Source organism: Aulonocara sp. 'chitande type north' Nkhata Bay, linkage group LG1, assembly GCF_057382095.1.
Source record: "Aulonocara sp. 'chitande type north' Nkhata Bay isolate Kocher_YH1m ecotype deep benthic linkage group LG1, A_spYH_male_GT1.1, whole genome shotgun sequence".
Classification (NCBI taxonomy): Eukaryota; Metazoa; Chordata; class Actinopteri; order Cichliformes; family Cichlidae; genus Aulonocara; species Aulonocara sp. 'chitande type north' Nkhata Bay.
In genome coordinates, this window is record NC_141344.1 from 14,017,620 (window position 1) to 14,041,733 (window position 24,114).

Sequence of the window (24,114 nt, forward strand, 5' to 3'; positions counted from 1 at the left end):
CATAAGCCTTTACTGAAATACTTGGAAAATCAAAGTTTCAACTCTAGAGTGTTATTGGCTTTTTCATTTTTATGTTGCAAACCCAGGACAGGAAAGTTACCAATATATGATTCATGGGTAGAGCTATGTTGAAAACAAATATTTACAGATATATATAGTTTAAAAAACATTGAAGCTACACAATTCAATAAAAGCTTAATAATTACTAAATAAGTAAAATGGAATAAAACTGCTGTATTAAAGCCTAAAAAAATCAGATTTAGGGCATTACATGTAACATTACATATTGTAATTACATATTTACTTCTATTTAAAATCATGTTACATTTTGCAATTTAGCTGCCTTTAATTAAAAGACTTTTTTTTAGTTTCACAGCAAAGTAACCACGACACATCATTATAACTGAGATAGATAGATAGATAGATAGATAGATAGATAGATAGATAGATAGATAGATAGATAGATAGATAGATAGATAGATAGATAGATAGATAGATAGATAGATAGATAGATAGATAGATAGATAGATAGATAGATGGATGCTGAAAAACTGTTATAAATTGTATTTAAGGATCGTGTTATTGTTGATCTTCCAGCCTGTAGATGGCGATAACGGCTTCTGTCCCCAGTTCCCCGAATCATGTGACTTCCACCAAAACAAAGCTACCAGCCAGCTGACGGTGAAAGTACAGAGGTCAGAGGCTGAAACTTTTTAGACTGAATGAAACCGCTGCTGGTTTAGGATGAACACGACACTGAAGCACTGGAAAGAGGCGGCCACTCTGATTTTAGCCGCAGGACGCGGGCGTGGTTTCACCCCGAGAGCACCGCTGACAGGGGAAAGCGACTCTGGACAGTCACATCTGCCCCACGGGTCCCTCTTTGATTACGACGTTTTGCTGCTTAAAAGAAGCGGTAAAAGCGGATTCATGCCCAATGCTTATGTGTTTCCTGGGGGAGTGGTGGACGCATCGGATTTTTCCAGTGAGTGGCTGGACATTTTCAGATCTTTCACTAACTCCCTGACTTTCGGGTTAAGAAGTGTCAAACAGCCTCTGGAGACCAGACCTCCAATCTTTGCTACAGACCGACTGAAACTAGGCTCTCCCATCCCGGGAGAAGTCGCCCTCCGGATCTGCGCGTTGAGGGAAACATTTGAGGAATCTGGCGTACTTCTGGTTGCTCCCAAAACAGAGGAGAAAAAAATGTTAAAAAGCATAAAGGACTTTGGTTACATTGAGCGCTACGGGGTGAATGATCTGTGCAGCAGTGAGCTCACCAAGTGGAGGGCTCTGGTTAACCAGAACCCCTCCAACTTTATCAGGATGTGTAGAGAGCTGCAAGTGTTGCCTAACATCTGGGCTTTACATGAGTGGAGCAACTGGCTGACTCCAGCAGGCCGATATGGGACGACGAGATTTGACACAGCTTTCTTCATCTGCTGCTTGCAGGAGATTCCGCATACGCTACAAGATGATAAGGAAATTGAGCGTTTTCAGGTGATTACATATATCCAGCCAGATTAATTTATATTCTTTATAGACGCATGAAACGCACACGTGACCATCAAAACCTGCTTACCAATTCATTAAAAAGGGGGTCAGTCATATAATCCAACAGTATCCCAACTAAAATCTGGGATCTGGTAGAGCAACTGACTCCGGAGCTACAGCCACTGAGGGGTGGCTCCTTTCTGATTTTTCTATCTCTTGGTATGGCCATATTATTTAGCAAAGATATAGTATAGCCATACTCAGCACAGATGTCCCTGTATACTATGCCAGGCACTTGGTTATAGGGTTCCATGTATCCCCTGCCTGCTAGCATCTTGCACGCTGCTGTTATGTGGTCATCTCAGGAGCATCTTTGCACAACTTGCACCGAGGGTCTTGCCTGGTGTGGTAGGACACAGCCTCTATCGACCTTTTGCCTATAGCTTACAGAAAACAAGAGATGTCAATTTATTCTTATTAGACAGACCTGCAGATCTTTTTGTCCACAGCCCATGCAATGCCAGGGGACAAAGTAAAGCAAAGAAATGCTCCAAATGTAACAGGAAATGAATTCGGAGAACAAAATTAAGACCTTTCAGTAATCACTGCTAAATACTTTATTGATCCCAGAAAGGAAATGATTGTGTTACAGCAGTGGGATAAGGAATAAAAACAGCACAGTCTGCAGTAAATAAACAACCAAATGAATGTATAAGTGCCACAGGTGCACAGTAAGGGAATTATACTGTTAAATAGTGCAAAAATTTACATAGACTACAATGATAACAAACAAAGAGTAAAACTGAAGCGAATGCAAGAGAATAGTGTAAATTGCATTTACAAAAAAATTAATAAAAGTAAACATGAAAGGGTATATACAAAAATGTGTGTTTTAGATCTTATTCCTGACAGGTATGTTCACCTGTGACAGAACAAAACCTTATTGTACAGTTTTATAGAGAAATATAGGATTGATTTCCACAATCATTCTTTATGGCAGTGTGTTTGAATCAGTCTGAAGGAGCTCTGCTGCCTCAGTAGTGCGGAGTGGAGTGGGTGAGATTGTCTGTGGTGGAGAGCAGTTTGTTCAGTGACCTCCTGTCCCTCACTAACGGAAACACCTCCAAATTCTTGATAGTGATGCTTACCGCCTTGTGAATCAGTTTCTTGACAATCATGATTTCTGTTTTACGACACAGAGTTCGTTTTTGTTTTTTTTAAAGAAGCACAGTTGGAAAATGTCATAGACCTAAGAAGTGGTTCGATACTTGCTCCTTTTTAAATTTTCCCAGTGCAGTCAACTTGCCTCTTAAATAATGTTCCTCATAAAAAAAAAGTGTGATCTCAGAAAATCACACTGTGAAGCTAGCATCTTCTCTGACCTCCCAAGATAAGAACTGATATCACCTGACACTGAACTTCTTTATACAATTCCTCTACCAATCATTAAAATCTTCCAGGGGCCACTGGTTACACAAGGATAAGTCAGCGTGAGTAATTCAAAAATGGGGTTTTGCAGCTGAAATTACACAGAAAATGTGGTAAAATTAGTTTCAGTGGGTAAATAACACTAGCTCTTTCGGGTGTCTTTGTACCAGCTGATTGATATTGTGTACCAAATCAAAGGTAAGATCACAGTGTTGCAGTTCTAAAACACTAACCCCATCTGTGTGTTTCAGTGGTCCACACCCTCAGAGATCTTGCAGAGCTACCAGGCACAGGAGTTGTGGATTGCGCCTCCACAGTTCTATGAACTCAGCCGCCTGTGCCACTTCCCTCTACTAAATGATCTCCACAACTTCGCCAGCCAGCGTGCCACAGCGGGCTGCGAGCAGTGGATGCCCGTTGTTGTATCAAATGATGAACATCATATATCGCTGCTGCCAGGTGCAGATTTTATCATTATCATTTAATGATTTACACCTATCTATGTTTAATCTTTCCTCTCTCTCTCTTGGACTACTTACTCATCCAGGTGATAAACTTTATCCAGTGGACAGCCCAAGAGACTCTGAAGCTGCAAAAAACACAGCCCCTCAATCAAAGGATCATCAGGATTCTTCCCCGCTCCACCGTATTGTCATATCAGATCCATACACTTTAAGGGTACAGATCACCATCACTCCAAAATACAAGCACGTCCTCCCTGTTGCACATTCAGCAGTGTCACATGACTCAAAAAGTCAGCTTTGACAACCCTGTGATCCTTGTCCTCCTGTGCCTATGAAATAAAAAGTCACAAAACCAGGCAAATTTACAGTCATATTTTTATATCGGTCTCAGTCATGTTGCTCTCATCACTGTATATTTTATTATGTTAATTTAAATGAGAAATTTTGCAGCACTTTGAGAGTTAATGTGTTTCAGATTGGCTTGTTTTGGGTAGAAATTCCTAGTACATGAAGCTGGAAGAGAAGAAGAAGACAAACATGGACAGAAGAGAAAGAACATTCAGTCTTCAGCTCAGGCCAAACTTTGCAGGACCTGCCAGACAGCTCATTTAAATAATGGCAGTAATCGTGTCTGTTTTTACAGTGTGTAGTTAGTTTTTACGTCAGGACAAAAAGCAACTTCAAAAATTGTATATGCAGTTTAAAGATTAGACAACTTTTTATTTGCACGGACCTGCCTGCACAGACACAGATGCATTAAGAGGTCAGATTTTTGTTCCAATAAAAATGTATATATAGTTATTGCAATCCAAAGACATGTTCTTCATGACTATACAGAGGACCAGAGTATCCTCAAACTTTGTCGCAGTTGTAGTGAAAGCTGAAGGCTGTGTTTGATCAGTTGTGCTTATTACTGGAAATATAGGTTGATTACAGCAATGCTGTTAATGAAATTTGTTAAATCTGATTAATTTAAACATAAAGGCTGCTGAAAAACACAAGTGTCTTGTGTGTGTTCATGGTTGTCCTTGTGTGGAGGATGCATAAGTAGAAGTTTTCCAGAACAGTGTCCTTCAGGACAAATTGAAGCCCTGTGAGAAATACTTTGTGCAAAATGGGCCACGCAGGATTTTTGCCAGTATAAATGAATTTATTATTGAGCATATTTGATCATTATTCATATTAACCTTTCAATAACGCTGCTTTAACCTGCCTTTTTGTGCTATATCTTATGATTATTTGTGATGGACATAAGTAATGAGCCAAATGGTTTGTCCTATTAAAATTAAGGCTCTCAATTCAGTTCAATCATCACAGTATAACACAAAGTCAGGTAAGTTTCAGGCATATTGTAGGGAACATAGACTGCTGTAAATCAGTTTCATCCATTTTGGTGCAAATCAACGTGATAACACATGCAGTGCTTCCTCTCCTTTGCTGTAATTTTTCAGTACCATTCTTGTCAATACTGGCAGCATGAAACAGTACCTGAAGCACATTCCTTTTGCACAGGTAGCCCAGCTCCTCCAGGATGGCATACCTGTTTATACTGTCTAAAAAATGTTTCCTGTATCTCCCAACTATCACCATCAAAAGTGTGGAAGAGCATCAATCCAGCAGCAGGATTAGTATCTGCTTGTTTGTATGAGAAAGAAACACTACCAGAGCTCTGGAAGTGTTTGTTCTGCTCTTTCAAATAGACTTCAAAAGGGCTACTCATGCATGTTTTTCTTATCAAACAGCCAGACACAGGCTCCATGAGGGTGGTGTGAGGTAGTTTGTGTAGAATAAGGAGGGGATGTTTTTCTCATTATCATTTAATATTTTAATATGGCATTATTAGTTCATTAGAAGTATATAACCAGCTTTGCATTAATTGAAGTTTTTGACCTTACATTATTCTTTGCATTACAGTGATGGTGATAACTTTAGTTTGATCTTTTCTTACAGGTACCAGAATAATAACATGATTTTCCATTGCAGATGTAACCCTGATCATTCCATACACATTGCAGTTTGTTGCTTATTCTAGAGTTGTGCTCAAGGTAATTAAAGGTTAAAAGCTACAGCCAGCGCGAGTCTGGCTGATCTATGGAGGGCAAAGGCTTTGAGCTTGGAAGGCCGCACGCGCTTACACAGCACTTATAAGATGTTATTCTTGGTGATTTTGTGCTTAGTCATGTTTTAATATGTTTTAAGTAGAAGTAGCTGATCCAGCAATATTCATTTAATATTATATACTTGATTTAGAGCAATACACACTGATGGTCTTAACAAATGAAAGAGTCCTTGTAGCTGCCATGTTGTGTCTTAGCAGGGTACAGACGGTCCCAGGAGACGGGGGCAGTCAGCGTCTGCCCTCGGGAAGGAGACAATGTTATTCTTTGTGTTAAATAAAATTGTCAACATTGATTGTATTACACCTGTCACTACGCATGAGGGGGCGTTCTAATACCCTGATTTCATAAAACTATGGTGATGTGTTTTTTGAGATGAGATCTGAGACTGTCTGCATACAGTGTCCATCTCCCACGTGTGTGATCATTAAATCATCGTTTGACTCAACCCGACCGGACCAGTGTTGTTATTGTGGGTTTTTCCTCTGGTGTCCATCCCCAATATTTTTGAACCTTAACATTTGTTAAACTATCTGAGAAAACAGTTCATATTAACCAGGTTTTAAAGTAAAAGTCTGGATATGATTTGTCATGAAATCCAAGACATGACAAATTTTGTTTCTTGTGGAACATGAGCATCCAAAGATTTTTTTCTTTTAGCTTTCAGTGTTCACTTAACTGTATATTTGACATAACAACAAGCTTTGTACAGATACAAAATTAATTTCAGATAAAAGAGGCCAATGGTTGAATTCACCCCGAGAGTTCCAGTACATTATGCACCAGTCACCTTTTTAGAAAAGGTGCAATTCAGAGGTACACTTTCACTAATTCACACTCAAAATGTAAATAAAGTATATTACAACTTTATTTATAATGTTCTTTCTTCTGTAGTAACAAAGAACGGAAAAACCACCTGTTTTTCGGGCCGGAAAACTGGTGGTGGCTCAACGTACCCATAGCCTTGTCTCACACATTTCTCCAGTACAGTATTTTAAGACAGGATTTTTTTTTCATAACTGTTTTTGGTATCGGCTCTCAAAAACACAAAGTGCACTTTAAATGTGACAGACCACCGTCTGCTGGACTGCTGAGACGACTAGAACAAGTGGGAAGAGGCTGAACCAGCACAAGAGATAGATCCAAATATGCTGTCATAATGTCACCTGTGTTCATCAGAAAAAGTACTTTAATGTCACTCTGATCTGACGAAAACATTTCTCCCAGAAAAAAAAAATGAAGACACACACTGAAGCGAGTCAGCAGCCCTCAGTCTGGTTTTCATCTTTCTGACATATTTTACCTGTCAGCTTGATAAAAGATGCAGAGCTTCTGTCCCCTTTTGCCCTCCCCTGTCCTCACACCTCATCTCTTACTGCTTCAGAGTGCCGTGTGTGTAGGATGGTGGTGGCAGAAAGCGGGTGAGTTGAAATAACGCTGCTGAACCTTCTGTGCTGTTTGCGGAGTATGTTAAGGGTTTCTATGGCAACTCACAGCCTTGAAAACCCACCATCTAAGTCCAGATGAAGTGATGATGCAGTGGTCTGTGTCTGCCAAGTGTGTAGCTCACCTCTTTGTGAACCAGTCTGCTTAGTGTGCTTGTTTCCAAGCGAGCGAATTAAGCAAATACATGGTTTTGTTGTGCATATGTTAAAATAAAATACCTCCAAACAGCTGTTGAGAAACCTGATTTACTCACCTGTAAAGGTGAGTGATGGAGCACTCTAAATATTTGATGCTGTGGCTATTTTCAGGAACATCTTGCATAACTGAAATTTTTTAAAAAGCAATTTAAAAGACACATGAAACAGTCTCTGAGTTGCATGTTGCATAAATGCTCCTCTTCCTCTGGAAGTGAGTGGAACAAATTTTAAAGGGCAGCATTTGAGGATGCTTCATCTCATTCTCTACTTAAATCTCCTCCCTCTCATCCTCATGTTTAATTAATCGCTTTTATATTTTTAGATTTCCGGATGACAATGTAAATCTGTCATAAGTTTCGAGAGATTCAAGGTCCGTGACTCACTGTTAGAAGAGCATAGTGCCTCTGTGAAATGACAGCAACGATAAACAAGATGTCAGAAAGCCTACTGTGAATCAGATGTGAGTAGAGCATGCCACTGATTTTCACACATCGAAGTCTTGCCAAAGAATGCTTTCAGCTTTTTTGTTAGAAGATTAAATATCTTGCATTTTATCTACTTTGTTTACTCTATTATACTAGTTTCTTTTTTAAATGTTTCTCCACAGAATTTCTGTATTGAGAGGTGGAGAAGAGAGAGAGATTCATTTCCTGGAAACAGGAAATGAATCTGAAACTTGAATACCTTTACAATGTTTTACATATAGTTTATATATATATATATACACACATATATATATATATATGTAAAGGAAGGAGCCTCTGCTTCGAACAGGAATGTGGATGTACTGTAATTGCATTTAAACATGTGAGATAACTACATTCAGCCTAAGACTCAATTGACTTCAAATGCCATGGGTCCACTTACCATATACAATTAGTACAAGAGGACCTCCTTAATAGTGAAGAAGCTGATCATTAGGGTCCTTTCAGGGCTCATGTGATGTGCAGCTTTTCAGGTGCCAGCATTTAAACAGTCTTTTCATTAGAATTTGCATCAAACTGTTATTTTAATGATACAAGTGTAAATATTTATCTTGAATTATTGTTTTTAGTTAAATTGGCTCTTTTGTCAATCTAAATGGACCTCCTTCTGATTTGACTGATGACCAGAGTCATTACTTCCATGACTGTTTGTTGTTTCACTTATGAAATCAATGAGCGTTTAGTGAACATAAGTTAACCAACTTGCAATGAAGATGAGGAAACTCACAGGATGAACACGGTGGCCTGTTGGGGAAAGAAACTCAGACACCTACTTACATGAAGTGGCATGTTTTTTTAAATGAATAATAATGATAACACACAAACACTCTGACACAAAAATGCAATGAGTTTGTGCATAAATCTGGTTTTCTATTTCACTTACATAGACATTATGGCTATGTAAGAAATGAAGTTTTGTGATACCTGGATATTTTAGCCTGGAGGTATCAAAGTACAAGTTACTGTGATTTCAAACCCAGATTATGACAAAGTTTCAATGACCATTATTATTTTTCACCCACATATACATTTCTGAAAATATCTACATGCATGCTTATACCAACAATTTTGCTATCTTTATTTTTTAAGTGCACTTTTGTCTTTTTACATTTTTTGTCAAACTTTTGTGGAGTTAAAAAAAGTGGAAGATGTTTTCAATCCTTTGCATAATTCTATTTAATGAATTTTAGGGTGGTTTGACAAGCATTAGATGCATTATCTCTCTATATGTTAAGGTTTTTGTTTTTAGCCCAATGTACTAAAGCATGTGACTTGAAAATATTTCTGGAGCAGCACTCGTTTCTGTTCTGCAAATTAATAACTAACTTGCATTTATATTCATGTTGGGCTAAAGAAAACTGTCTTAGTGTGCATCTACCCTTAACTAACAACCACATGGGTGGAAACTTTGACTCTGACTGCTTCCAGTTCAACTGGATGCCAGTCCAGGAATACCCTTAAAGGCTCTTAGATGTAAAACTATTAGGGATTTAAGCATAGTCTACTTTCCATTTAAATTAAGTACTATTTTAAACCTAAGGTGGTTAAGTGGTTAATTCCCTTCTTAAAACATCTCTATGTGTGTTAGATGTATAGATCTCTAGCTTAGGTTTGCAGTGATTACAAACTAGGCCCGGACTGGTACACAACTTACCACACCTTCAGACAAAGTGACCTTACAAGCATGCCTGGTCATGTTTGTAAAGCACCTATCAAACTGCAAGCACATTTTCAAGTGTGTTTCGAAGTTTTATTATAATAAATATACTTGATCGTATGTACATTTTCTGAAACAGCAGTATATACAAACCTTCTATTCATGTTGCAATGTACATTCAACACTGTGCAAGAAAACCCTGAAAAGGAACATGAGCAGGCTTACAGTGAATGGGTGCGTTATTAAAAGACTGTGAACATCTCTTCGGTCCCAAGGCTCTCATCAAGCACATTGTGATTTGATGCGGTAAAGTAAGATGCAGGCCTATTGCAATCTGGCTATACAGATTATTATGACGCATTAAAACGGTGCTGAAAGGAGTGTAGAAGAGTGCAGATTTGATAACATCCGACCAGTGTGGTTTGACGAGCAGAGATTAACTGTGCTGGCTTCCACTATAGTTTCAATAAGACAACCGTTTTTTAGATGCCCCCCTGTTTGTTTGAGCAGATTTAACTTTTCTGGATGCAAAGCATCAATCCACAGAACATCATGAGAATAGTTAACCGTAGGCTACATTTCTGCTTGAGCTTTTCCACTAATCCACTTGGATTACGTGTTGTTTATGTCATCCTGATGGCTAGACTCTGTCACGTAATTTTATGACCTTTTTTCCCACCCTCTTCCAAAAATAAATGGTCCACTGGCCCTCCCCCGAAACATACTTTTTCTACCTCACTCCCATTATTTTCACACTTTGGCTATATTGTTCTAGTACATTTTAGCTTATCTAGTGCAATTTCTCGTCTCTGCCAAATACATTCACAAATCAAGGAAAGCTTAATAACTTTTCTGTGTCCACATTATTTTTCAATCCCAAAAAGACGCTCTTTCTCTTTCTTATGGGCCTGCAGAGTCTTACCGCTCCCTGGGCAGCTTCACAGGATGTCCATCAGGGTGGGCTTTTGGTTAGACAGTTCACATATTGACGACCAAATAGCCTAGAACCAAGGCGACTATAACGATGACAAAGAATCCAATCACCGCGCAGATTGACGCAAAACCAGTCTCCCTGCTCCCTCCGCCACCTTCTTCTTCTTTGGGCTCTTCTTCGCAGATCGAGATGACACCCACTGAGGAATTCCCTACACTCATGTTGGACTTGAGCTCAGCGCCTGCCTCCTGCTTCGCCTCCACGGCCCACGGCGCCACCTGCACCTTCATCTCCATTTCTTCCATCAGCTGGCTCACCTGGGTGATCTCGGCCTGTAGGTCTCTGAGGTCTGCCGTGTCGATATTGCTGTCCGCCTCGTACTTCATATTCTGCACGCTCATGGCCCGGGCCGCCACCGTGGTGGTGCTGCCGGTCATCCCTGTCTGGATGAGGTGTCTTGTGGGCACCTTGAGGGGGAAATCCTGTGCTATCTCTAAGGACCTTTTCATGTCCACCTCAAGAAGCTCCATGCAACTAGAGAACAGCACCCACAGGCGCTCGTACTCGGCCCGATCCTCTTTGCTGATGGTCTTATCTTTGAGCAAAGAAGTCAGTTTAGTCCTGTTGGCCACCGCCAGCTCCTGGGCCTTTTTGCGGGTCTTCTTCAGCTCCTCTCGCAGGTTTTGCGAGTCCGAAGTGCTCCCAAGAGCGATGACCAAATGCCTGTAGCAGGCGGTCACTTTGTTCAAAGCGTCCAGCATTGTTTTGCATTCCTCTTTCCCCATGACTGATAAAAAAAAATCTATATCCTTCTTAGAAAATATGAAATGATTAAAAAGGGGGAGCTCTAAACAGCGCGCTTATTCGAACAATGCTTTAGCCACTGACCTCGGTTTAGTTTCCACGGGAGCTCACCAGCCGCTCTCTAAATCCACTCAACGCGCTGGTGAGAGAAAATTCCTCTCTATCCATGCTCCTTCCTGTGCAAGCATATATAGAGAGGGGCTTAGAAAGTAATGCCCCGTAGCCTAAAAGGCTTTAGATTACCTTTGTGTTTTCCAACACGAGATCATACGGCTCCGCAGCCCGTCTCCTGCAGGACGGATGCGAACGTGAAACAATCCAACCACCCTTTTATGAAATTGCGATCCCGATTCAGCCACAGGTGTCACAACATCCGCCTAACCGTTTGCGTAGAGAGCTCGGCGCCTTTTCTCTTCAGCAGCTTAAAATAAATGTTCAAAGAAAATGCGCTGCCGGACAAGTTAGGTTCGCCATTCAGCGTCCGCGAGGAGCAACGCGAGCCATTGTTGTTTTGGTTTGTTTTATCTGCATGAGGAGCTGTCCACTTCAGCACCCGATCGATGATTTTTAAATACCAGTAAGCGCCTTCTGTAGTCACATGTGCACGCACAACAGTGCTATTCAGCGACAGGCAGAGGCAGGGCAGCAAAACAGCTTCACTCCCATTGGTTTTTTTTTCCACACAGGCGTTTGGTTTACATTCTTCATGCTATTGGCTGCTCTGTCCATGATGTGGGCAGAACTGCGATGTCTATCAGCAGGGAAGTCAAATCACAAACACCCTAACTCTCTGACAATACCATGGTCATCAGGGTTCCTGCTTACAGTCGGCTGCACGAGGAAAAATAAAGACCGGTGAACCCAGAGAGGAATGTAAAGTAAATAAATAAAAAAATTAGATTGTTATTTATATAATTTTTTACTTAAGTTAAACAATCTATACTTTTAGTATGAATTGTTTAAATGAATGGTTCTTTTCTTCCTCTTGGAACTATCCACAGTCTGTTTCAGTGTTGCCTATTACTTCATCTTCACTGCTGGAGGTTAGGCTAAAGAGCTTTCACTGGTACTCTCTCTCGTTCCCACAGTTCCCTTTCAATGGCCATAAAATAATCAAACTCTGATGCCCTGCAGTATATATATGTGGCTTGTAGACTTCCTGTGTTCTCTGTGTAACAGAGGCTATATTGCCATCAACATAAAAATGCACTGTACTTTCAACTAAGCTGCAATAGTTAGCAGCACACTGATAAATCTACCCTAATCTGTAATGTATGCCTGCCATCACTATGTTAGGAACTCTCCAACTTCTTGGTAAAGCCAATAACTAATAATAATAACTAATCCCATGGCAACAACTCACTGCACTTAGATGTGTAGACATGGTAAGGATGAATTGCTGTAGTTCAAACTAAGCACCAGAATGGAGAATAAAGGGTATTTAAGTGGTTTTAAATGTGGCATGATTTGTAGTGTCAGACAGGTTCCACTGAGTATTTCAGAAACTGCTGATCTACTGAGATTTTCCCCACATAATCATCACTAGGGTTTACAGAGAATGACCCAAAAAAGGGAAATTATCCAACCAGTGACAGTTCTGTGGGTGAAAATGCATTCTTGTTACCAGAGGTCAGAGGTGAATGACCAGACTACTACAGGCTGATGGGAAGACAACAATAACTTAAATAACCACTTGTTACCACCAAGGTTTGCAGAAGAGCATCTTTGATTGCACAACATATTGAACCTTGAAACAGATAGGCTACAGCAGCAGACAGAGCACACTGGGAGCTATTCATGTTAGCTAAGGACAAGGAAGCAAGGTTAGGTTAATTTAGGTTCATTTGTGTGGGCTCATCAAAACAGGAAAACAGAAAACTGGAAAAACATTGGCTGGTCTGACGATTTGATTTCTGCTGCAACACTCAGAGATAGAGTCAGAACTTAGGAATAAATAACACGAAAGCATGAATCCATCCTGCCTTGTGTCAGTGATTCAGGCTCTTGATGGTGGTGTAATGGTGTGTGAGATATTTTTGGCACACTTTGGGTTGTTTCGTACAAGTTGAGCATTGTTTCAATGCCAACAACTTACCCGAGTATTTCTGCTGACCATGTCCATCCCTTAGTGATCACAGTGTACCAATCATCTAATGGTTGCTTTCAGCAAGATAAAAAAACATGTAAAAAAAAAAGATCAAATCAAAGTTGTTTTATTTTATTTCATTTACATATATTTTACATGACAATGTGCTCACAGTCAGTGGACCTCAGTCCATTAAATCACCTTTGGGATGCATCATGGATGTGCAGCTGACATCTGCAACAACTGTGTGACGCTATCATATCAATATGAACCAAAATCTCTCACACCATAATCAGTGGAACAAAGAATCAGAAAGTTCTGAAGGTAAAACTGGCTTCCAACCCAAGATTAGCAACATTTTTTCTGATAAAGGTGAGTGTAGATTGTAGTGGAGGGTGATACATTTGAAAAGCTGCTAAAAAACAAACAAACACTATTGACGATGCTGCACCACCTTTTCATCAGCATATCAAAAATGCATAATTTTGCAATACTAAAAATAACAGAATAAAAAATTACCATCTGGTTGACATGTATTGCACCATTGACTGTCACAGCTGAGTGTGTTCATTGAACCTGATGTGTAATCAGGTTCAATGAACACTGAAAGCAAACCCAAAACAAACTGATGATACCCTGATACCAAAAGATCTTTCATACACTGACTAAACCTTCAGTCATATGTTCCTATAAAAAGATAAAACACTTTGTTTCTCCTTGTGTGTTGTTCCATGTGATTTTAAAGCTACGCTGATGTGATTATGAGACACAGGTTTGCGGAAATAGTATTCAGTTTTTCTCTTGCCATTTTTTTTTTCAGTTTTATAAGTGTGGTAAAAGTGGATAATTTGTGGGTTGTCACCACAGCTGCCTGCACACTGGGAGGAGGCCTGTTGTTGCACACAGTACTGGATGGATAATGTGTTGTTTAGTTGGCTCCTGCTGTGTTGAGAGATGAGAGGCACATAAGGCTGAGTGGTATTTGCCTGCTTTGCTCTTTTTGCATTATTCAAGCGGATGGGGCCTAATGATCCAGTGACTACAGTGCAAAGCTAATGGACTGGAGTGCAGTGAATGCCTGAGGAACTGAGTGAGAGGCTTATTGTTCGTTTCACATAAAATGACATCTGCTGTGGCATGGGAATTGATTTCTTCTGTTCAATTTATTCCTAGTTTGAATCCATTTTTGCTCATATCACTCATTAAAAACATTATGCATGCCCGCCCCTCATATTTGATGCTTTATAAGGTAACTGTGTACTAAAACCTGCAGATCACCATCCCAAGATTACAATATGTGGCTCTGCTGTAAACTGCACTGTTTAATATATTTAAAGTGCTGGTAGCCATTTCAGCACTTTCTGACTAATAACAAATATCTTGGTTGAGTCAGATGATCTTGGCAAATGGATCGTCTTTCCTTTCATGAATATGTTTCCATGGCTACCTCTCACCTCTTACTACTCTTCAGTTATTTTTCTCCAAGGTATTTCATTGCTCTGAGATGTCATCTTTCACTTTGTGCATTTAAAGTTACAAATCAGTTGTTTTCTGTTGTTTATTTCATGTTCTCATGAAATTCCTTAAGGAGCTAACTTTTACACAGACTAAACAAATAACTCAGTTTCAATTTTCATTTCATGCGCTTTCATTAATTTATTTTGAGCTTGAATTTAAAGTGTAAAAAAATAATTAAAAATATAGGAATTCATTCAAAGATTAAAGACCATATGAATTCCCAATAAACGTATAACTGGGCTAATGTAGACTTTATTACCTTTATAAATAACTGATGAAACGCTAAAGTAAGTCGGACTTGCAGGATTAGAAAATTGGCCATAGTCTCTGTCTGTCTACCTCTCTGTCTTTCTCCTCTCCTGTAAAAAGGTTGCTGATAAGCTGTTGTGTTAGATTCAAGTGATGAGTCAGACATGCAGTGGTCTGATTGCTCTCAGTGCCAACACATGATGGAAAACTCCATTTTTGATTTCCACAGGATTTTTGTTTGCACAGGACAGTAAAATGATATAGAACTCTCCAGATATTACTGTTGTTTTTACACAGATTATCGAAGAAATAAAGAAATACCCCCAAATCTCTGTTTGTGTAACAATGCATTATGAGTACATCATTAGATCATTTACACTGATATAGATCCCAAAGAATATGACACATATAGCAAGTTTGTTTAGCCTGGAAGAGCTACAGTGATGCACTAAGTACACACCATGATTCAGTAGCTTTTAGAACTACCTTTAGCTCCAGTACACTGAGTTGCTTTCAAGTCAAGTCAAGTCAAGTCAAGTCAACTTTATTTGTCAATTCTGCCACATGTACAGGACATACACAGAATAGAAATTGCGTTACTCTCAAACCCTAGTGATTAGAAAAATGCAAATAAAATAATTAAAAAGTAAAAATGTAAATAAATTTAAATAAATACAATACAATTTTACGTATAACAAAAAAAAGCTATGCAATATACAATATACAATATTCAAGTAAGAAGGCATAGTGGTGCAAAATAGGCAAATAGTGCAAATGGGGATTTAGTAGTGTACGGTAAGAGATAGTGTAACAACAAAGGCTTATGAGGTCCAATGCTTAAGCAGTCCAATGCTCCACAAAGTGACTGGAGCAGGCCAGTGAGTGCGTCAGAGAGTGAGTGTGTGTGTGTGTGTGACAGAGTTCAGTGAGACCGTGGTGGAGAAGAGGGGAGAGGGGGGCAGAATCGGGAGGGAGTTTAGCTTCCTGACAGCCTGATGGATGAAGCTGTCCTTCAGTCTGCTGGTCCTGGCCTGGAGACTCCGCAGTCTCCTCCCTGACGGCAGCAGCTTGAAGAAGCTTTGCATTGGGTGCGTGGGATCAGCCGCTATGCAAAGGGCTTTTTTAGTGAGACGGGTGCTGTAAATGTCCTGGAGGGAGGGGAGAGAGACACCAATGATCCTCTCTGCAGCTCTCACTATGCGTGTAACTGTGTAACTTTATCTCTCAGATCATTGTGGATGAATTTTGATACACTCTTCTTTACAGTGTTGCTTCTTCCTCTCAAGGTCCTGCCACAACATTTCATTCAGGTTGAAATCTAGACTTTGACTGGGCCATTACAACATCTTGATTGTTTTCTTTTTCAGTCCCTCTGTTGTAGAGTTGATGTTTTGTTTGGGATAATTGTCGTGTTAGATGACCTAATTTTGAAAATGCTTTAGCTGTCAGAGAGATGACCACACATTTGACTCTTTAATACTTGGTACACAAGGGACTTCATGGTTGACTCACTGACCGTCTTGTGGCTGCAAAATAAGCCCAACTCTACACCCCTGCACCACTGTGCTGACAGTTGGTATGAGGTGTTTGTGCTGACATGCTGTATTTGGTTTTTGCCAAATGTGGCACTGTGCTTCATGGCCACAAATCTCCATTTTGATCTCATTCTTTCAAATGATGTTTGAATAGATGTATGAGTGTGTATTTGCCAGGGTACTTGGCAGGAAGGTTGTTCCAGGCTTTTTAAAAAAAATTGCCATCTTTCCTTTTTGGATCCATGTGTCCTCCGGTGCTTCTGTCTCTTTATGTAGTCCAAATATCAATCTTTGATGTTGAGTTCAGGGTATTGTGGAGTCTTGTTCTTCTTGTGATTCTTGTGTTGCTGCACAATGAATTTAAAAGAAAAACCCCAAAGGTATTACTGCACTGAATAAGAACATAAACAGCTGAAAGCAAAAATGATATTTGCATTGGCTTTAAAGAAAGTCTCAACCTTGCAACTATCTTCATATTATATGCTTATGTTATATACCTAAATGAAATAGGTAAAACTGGCATATTTGACATGATTTTTATCACTAAAAAGTAAATACATCAAAATGTCATATTACAAAAGTATTTAGTCACTTGATTCAGTACTGGCAGCTTTGAGTGTGGTTTTGACAACTGGGTTTAGACAGGAAGTGCCTCTTAGTTTCTCTCTTCAGAGTTCTGCAGAGTTGTTCTACAGGCTGTAATTGTGGGCCTTGGCTAGGTTGCTCAGGGACAGTAAGACAGTCGTCCTGAAGTCACTCCAGTATTGTCTTGGCTACATGCCTCAGCTCATTGTGGTACTAAAAGCTGAACCATTGCCCCAGTCTTAGGTCCAGGTTCTCTCTGTGCTGCACTGAGCCTTTAATGAGTCCCTCTGTCTGGGAAATTTGCCTCTTATGCTTTATCTCTGACAGGCTCTATAAGAAGTGTCATTTACCTTTTCTTAAACTAAACCAAGTAGCCTATACAAACTGTGAAAGGAAAAAACACGCACACATACACAACATAAAACAAACTTCCATAAGGCAAAATTATCCCATTAGCAGAATTCACCAAAAAAAAAAAAATGTCTAAACAATGTCAAACTTGTTTTCCATGGAGATTATTAGTTTTTAGTATATGATAGCATTCAGATGCTAAATTACTCCATTTTTCAATGGAGTAATTTTATATAAAATAAAATATAGTATATATGGAATGTTTAACTGAGAAATTTCATGCACCAAGAGCTAAGCATTAAAATAAGAGGCTCAAGAGGTTAAAAAGAGGAGGACTTTAAAAGGGAGGAAAACATCTTAGTGTGTAAAGGAGACACAAATGATGCTATAACATGATACAAATTCTATAATCCAGATTAGCAGTTTCCTACAGGTCCTGGGATTAGCAGTATAATGCTCACTAATGTATCTTTTGAAGAACACTGATCTGTCTCTCTTGCATTTTCGTCATATGGAATCAATGGTTTTAGGGAGGAAATGGAGGCCTCTGATGCTTACTACACTTTGTGTGAGATGATGGTTAAAAGAGGACAGACATAAACACGGTTTCCCCCTGATCTCTGATACTCTGACCAAACACATTAGAAGACCCTAACGTCTGTAAGCCCTTTGATAATCCCAGTAAAAAGCTCCAGCACTAACTGATATTTCCCAAATGACCAAATATGCTTTCTAGTTACAGCCAGCTTTAAGTTTACACTAGTGCAGTCATCAATGTGACTGCTTTTGTTAACACTTAAGTGACATCCTATTCTTAGTCTGTGGGGTTTAACATGATGTTGGCCCACCCTTTGCAGATATAACAGTTTCAGCTCTTCTGAGAAGTCTTTCCACGAGGTTTAGGAGTGTGTTTACGAGAATTTGCATTTTTGGACTGGCTCTCAGTCTCCTATCTAATTCATAACAAAGGTGTTCTCTCAGATTGAGGTACTCTGTGCAAGACAGTCAAGTTTTTCCACACTAAACTCACGCATCCATATCTTTATGGGCCTTCTTGTGCGCTGATGTACAGTTCCCAGTTCCAAAACTGTTCCCAGAAAGATGTAAGTGTGAATTTGTCCAAAATGTCTTGGTATGCTGAAGCATTAAGAGTCCTTTACAATGGAACTAAGGAGCAAAGCCCAATACCTGAGAAAAAAAACTCCATTGTCAGGTTCCCTTCTCTTCCTGGCTTGAGATGTCCTTCCGTCTTTCTCTCTCTCACACTCTTTGTTTCTCTCAGTTCTGCGTTGTCTTCCAGAGGTAGATTGTTTTACTACTCTTTGCTGCGGTGATCACATACCTGAATTCAGCAACCAATCACACACCTGCAGGTTGCCAGACCAATTATACTCTGGCTACTGGAAGCTGGAGATTCTCTTCAACTGACACCAGATCATTGCACTGTTAAACAAGCTCAGCTCACCTTCCAATCAGTATTGCAAGAATCAGTGTTTGTGCGTTTCTTTCCCTCTTTCCCTCTCTGTCCAGAGCTCTTTCAATGCAGAGTGGAAAAGGGGATATTAGACCAGCATGGGAGAGTAGCTCAATGAAGACAAGAACGCTTATGGGGGATAACTTTGCAGTCACCACCTAAGAACCTGTCTTGAACACTGTATCATAATAAACTTTTTTTGTTCAACTTACCTCTGTGCTCTCCACTTTATACCAGGATACCCACGGACTTAACACCTACACCATGATCCCCTCTAAACCAAACCTTACTTTTAGCACACAAGTACTGTTCCTCTGGCAACCACCAAACCCAGACTCATCCATTGGTTTGCCAGATGGAGAAATGTGATATGTCACTTCAGAGAGCACATCTCAACCACTCTACAGTCCAGTGGCACCAAACTTTATACTACTCTATCCTAAACTTTGCATTGGGACAATTGTTATTGCCAATTGAATTGGCACTATACAAATAAAATTGAACTATATATATATTTAAGAAGATATTTATAATCCTTTTCTGATAACATCCTTACAGAAAATCTCAGGAAAAGTCCTTCTAGACTGTATTATCCAGGTGAGCTTGTATGTCGTCACGATATCATCTCTAAAATCCACTTAACGACCACTCATTTCATTGCTTTATAGAATGACAAGGGTCTTACACACCCATGTAGCCCTATACTCATTTGAGCTTCTTCTTTTTTTTTTTAAACTTTGCAGCTTTGTCTTTTAATAGCTTCCAACATTTGGCATAGAAGAAGGTGGAAAATAAAAGCTGTATGCAGAATTAGGAAGATTCAGTCACTTAGAAAAAGAGGCAGAGCACAGAGGGGAATAAAAAGCAGAGAAAGAGGAAGTCTGTCTTTGTTGAATTATAGATGGACCTTATCCACTATGTGGCCTCTTACACGCATAGCATGCAGCAGTGGAGTGAACTGTGAGTCATGCCTCAACTCCACAAAGATCTCCACTCAACCTTGACTTTCAAATATATACACACACAAAGACTGAGTGTCTGAGGACACTATATTGATTTGCAGTGATGTAAGACAGACTTATCCCAGCCCCTAGCTCTAACCTAAATGTAACCTAATTAACCCGCGTAGGCTTTAGTGTGGGTTTTGTTTAGACCATATGGTAAATAGACACATTTTGAGAAACTGAAAGAGCTTTCCTGTGATAGATTGGTGAACTGCATGTATAAAAGTATAGTTGGATGATGGATGGATGATTTGGAATAATTGAAGTTCTTCTAAATCAATGTTCCAAAGAGACAAGGTGGATGTTAACTTAACCCAGACCCTTTTTCATAACACCCTGATGGATGTTACAAACTCAAACCAAGCCATGCCCTTGCAAAGATTTTTATTTAAACTGTTTTATTTCAGTAATCATGTTACATGTGTTTGTACCTGGTTCTGTCTCACTGCTGTTTATAGGTGCATTTCTTCAGTATATCAAGTTTATTTTAATGATTTTCTTTGTTGCATTTATTTATGATGTTGCCAAATACAGTAATCCAGTACTGCTGTACTGCTGTTTTAAAATGTGCTACATAGTAAATTTGATTAGATTTTCATACCAAAAAGAAAGATGAGACCCTAGAAGCCATGTGCTTCTAGGGTCTCATCCCTAGAAGCACATCTTACTCGCTCCCTATGAAAATGATAGCCAAGCTTACCTTAAAAGCCCTCATACAAAGTTTGCATTGATCGCTGCCAGTGTAAAGCAACATTTATTAAAGAAGGGATATATGTGACTATGTGAGGCTGTGGCTGAAACTGGCTAAACTTTAAAAGAAAAAAATGCTTTTTCTTTCCTAAAGATGCAGTCATCATTCAAACTAGTTGCAGTCACATGCTGGGGAGCTGCTGATCTTCTCATTTAACTTTCCATTACAGAAGAAGTAAGCGTGTTTCCTTGAAGTGTTTACCGCATAGACTCTGAGAAAAAAAGGCCTACATTCCCTTAGCTAGAAAATATTATACAATGGCAGCCTTTAAAGGACAAGTATATTTTTTAAGTTGAGGGCAGTCAGTAAGCCTCACTAGTTTGTAACACAAGATAACATGTTTACCTGGACAACTGAGATGAGCCAGAAGATCCAATAGCATTTGCCGCGTCACATCAAGGCAAACTTCAGAAAACTCTGAGGTATGGCAAGCTTTAAAAGTGATATATTTGGAGAATAGTGTCAGCAGAGGAAATGAAGATGCAGGTCATTTGCTTTGCATGCTAAACATTTGAATCAGTTTTCTGAAATTAATTTTGCATCAGCCCTTTTTTCATTCGTATTGCTTCTTGTCATTCTCCACTTCATAGTATCTGATAAAAACATATTAAAACAAGCGGTCCATCCAGCCTGTCATCCTGTGGCTTGCATGTGAAGGAGGTACTTGTTTATCCTTAGCTCCCCTCTCTGGAGCATTAATGTCATCCATTGTACATGTGTCTTTTTGCAGAAAATAGAACAGTACGATGAATGGAGGAAACAACAGGTGCATTAAGGAGATGTCCTCCACTGGGCTCTTAAAAGATATTCAGCTCTGCAAAAACATACTATAGAAGGTTTACATAGTTAATGAGAGAAATACATTAGTGACCTTTAAAAACGCTGAAGTGTTGCTTATTCATAACACTCCTCTTGGCGTCATTTACTGAATGTGCATATTCCAAATAAACCATACGAGCAGAGCTGATGGCCTGCAGGGGGGAAGGGTCATGACCTGTTTGTGCTCTTGCAGTTTTAGAAAAGCAAACAGATTTCCAGAGTCAGAAAATCCCTTCTAAAAGGCTTCTAGGATTTGTGTGGTGAAGGTGGGTGCAGCAGAGATAAGCCTTTGGAAAAGTCAGAGGCCATTCCATCTAAAGACTGTGTATAAAGTCTGCGTTTCACCTTGACCTGGGTCACTTTATATGATATCGTGGAGCATTTAATGTCCATTACTATGTCTGTTTCAATCATATTTAGAAGAAGACCTCATACATTTTTCTGTTGTAGATTTATTTAGCGTGATACTTGTGTACACTCACAACCAGATTACCTACTGGCAATAATAAACATCCAGTGTACTCTCATGTATTTACTGAAACAGGAAAAAGAAAGATAAAGGTATCTTAATTTATTTTATGTGGTCGCTAATATAATAAAAGTGACCAAACATTCAAAAAAAAAGAGGAAAAAAAAGGCCAAACCCATTTCAGAAATGTTTCCAGCAGTTTTATGGTGCTAAAAAGATTACTTTGCTTCATTCAGCCATGCTTCACAGAGGTCATGAGAATGACCAGGTCATGGGAAATGCATTGAATTGTATTTATCTCCTTTACCTCAGTTTGTTGAACAAATCTTGTTCTTTTAATTTCATTAAGCAGGCCAATCTACCCCTTTAATGGAGGGCTAAGCTGGTCTCCTGCAGGAGACTGAATATAACCAAGGTGGCAATATTAGTGTTCTTGAGATTAGCTAAATCAAGTCTTACTTCATCTAGTACTCTAAATACTACGATCTAGCATTTTATTACACCGTGCATCTACTCTCCACTGTATTTTCCTCCTCCTTTTCTACCACAAGTAGATTGCTGACCATCTACCATCAACACCAAAGGATTTTCCTCTGAGGGTTCTCTCTTTAACTCTTTTTTCTTAATAAGACATTAATCTTCAGTTATGAGTCTCTTCTCTTACGGTAACTCAGGGTCAGTTGCCTTGGCACAGAATAAGCTTTGCAATGAGAAAATGTCTAAACAATGACTAGAAATATGGAGTTTATATCTTATACAAGAGGTGAATGTATAGCCATGTGACATCACTAAATGTGATATGAAATGTGACAGAGAAACTGAAACACTCATAAAGTAGCAATAAGCACAAAGTAGGTCCAACATGAGGATGCTTTATTGCCCCTTTTCACTCTAATGAGGACTAAACATTGGAAAAAATTGTGCTGTTTTTAGTAAGATGTTAAAGTTGGAAACAATTTATTGAGCTCATAGGTCAAGGAAGTCAACTTGCAGCCAAAGGATTTGCCTCTTGGCCATAAGAAAGAATGCAATTTTCAGGCTTCACTTTTTGGACATAGATGTTATTATAAATGGTCCTCTGTGTGCGTATTTTCTACAAACATCTTAGGTTACAAAATTTGCACCATTCAGCTCCGTTACAAGTTTATTAAAGTGTTAGATTTATTTCTGAAAATACTGACCGGCAGCCAAGCAAAAAAAAAAGAAAAAAAAAAGGGGGGGGAGGGGGGGTCCAATATAAAACTAACCCTCTTTCTGAATCTGTATTTTTTTTTTCTTAAACACACAAAAAATATACTGTGCTAAGTACTGAGTTTGGGGCATAAAACTGACAGATTTCCCCTTGAAACAATGAAACAAAGCAGGTCTTGTAGTTGTGTGTGTATATGTTCATCTAAGACAGCTGGCTGCTGCTGGTAACTTTCTGTAGGAATGAGAGCAGTCTTAAACTTCCTCTTACTGCAGCAAGAAACAGAATAAATATAGTTGCAAGCTGTTGAATTATTCCCTTGAGAAATGTGATTAAAGTGATTTCCCTCTGGTTTTCAAAGGAATTTCCTTCCTTGTGTCATGCCGTGCTGAAGTATTTATATGCACAATTATGCTAACTTAATCCTTAACCAACCACAAAAATTAATATATAATTTGGATGCATCTGGTAGAAACCCAACAAGTGAGATTACCCAGATGGGGCTTCTTCTCCAGGACAAATCTAAATAAGGTTTTTTCAATGTCTGCGTAAATGCATCAGTCTGGAGCTTCTTCTTTCTCTCTCTCATTTGCCTTTTTTTCTCCTCTCACCCCTTGAGAAGTAACTCAAGCCTTCAATTCTGTTTTCCTCTGTTTATTCCTGCAGCAATATACACACACACACACACTGACAAGAGGACAACCTAGAGTCACATCACGCACTCACTTCAAACCACTCAGGGCTCCACTCGTCTTTGCTTCACTTCATTTCACTCAAAAGTCAGCATGTTAACAAAGGACAGCGGAGGCGACTGCACCAAAATAATAATGGGTACTGCAACCCATAGGCTCCCATTGGGAGAGTTTATTTGTTACATGATCACTTGACATTCATTATTTAATTGGATGCAAGACTCCTGAATACATCAAGAGTTCAAATCAAACAACCCCCTCTTCCCACAGTTTCTATTCACAGTCTCTAATGCCTTTATAGGACATCAATGTTTTGTGAGATGCACATGAGGCATGAAGAGCCGTTTGGAGAATGCAGCACACAAT

General features: G+C 39.3%; 2 protein-coding genes across 2 annotated transcripts; one reads left to right on the plus strand and one right to left on the minus strand.

The window, feature by feature from the left end:
• The first annotated feature begins 630 nt into the window (after positions 1 to 630).
• On the plus strand, positions 631 to 4,905 carry nudt19 (nudix (nucleoside diphosphate linked moiety X)-type motif 19). Its single transcript, XM_086279325.1, has 3 exons — positions 631 to 1,500; positions 3,174 to 3,381; positions 3,470 to 4,905. Exons 1-3 carry the CDS (start codon positions 745 to 747, stop codon positions 3,685 to 3,687), a joined length of 1,182 nt encoding a protein of 393 aa, XP_086135451.1. The 5' UTR covers positions 631 to 744; the 3' UTR covers positions 3,688 to 4,905.
• LOC147338793 (regulator of G protein signaling 9-binding protein) lies at positions 2,090 to 11,647 on the minus strand. The gene has a single exon (XM_086279448.1). The coding sequence runs from the start codon at positions 11,005 to 11,007 to the stop codon at positions 10,267 to 10,269; it is 741 nt and encodes a 246-aa protein (XP_086135574.1). The 5' UTR covers positions 11,008 to 11,647; the 3' UTR covers positions 2,090 to 10,266.
• Between the last annotated feature and the right edge of the window lie 12,467 nt (positions 11,648 to 24,114).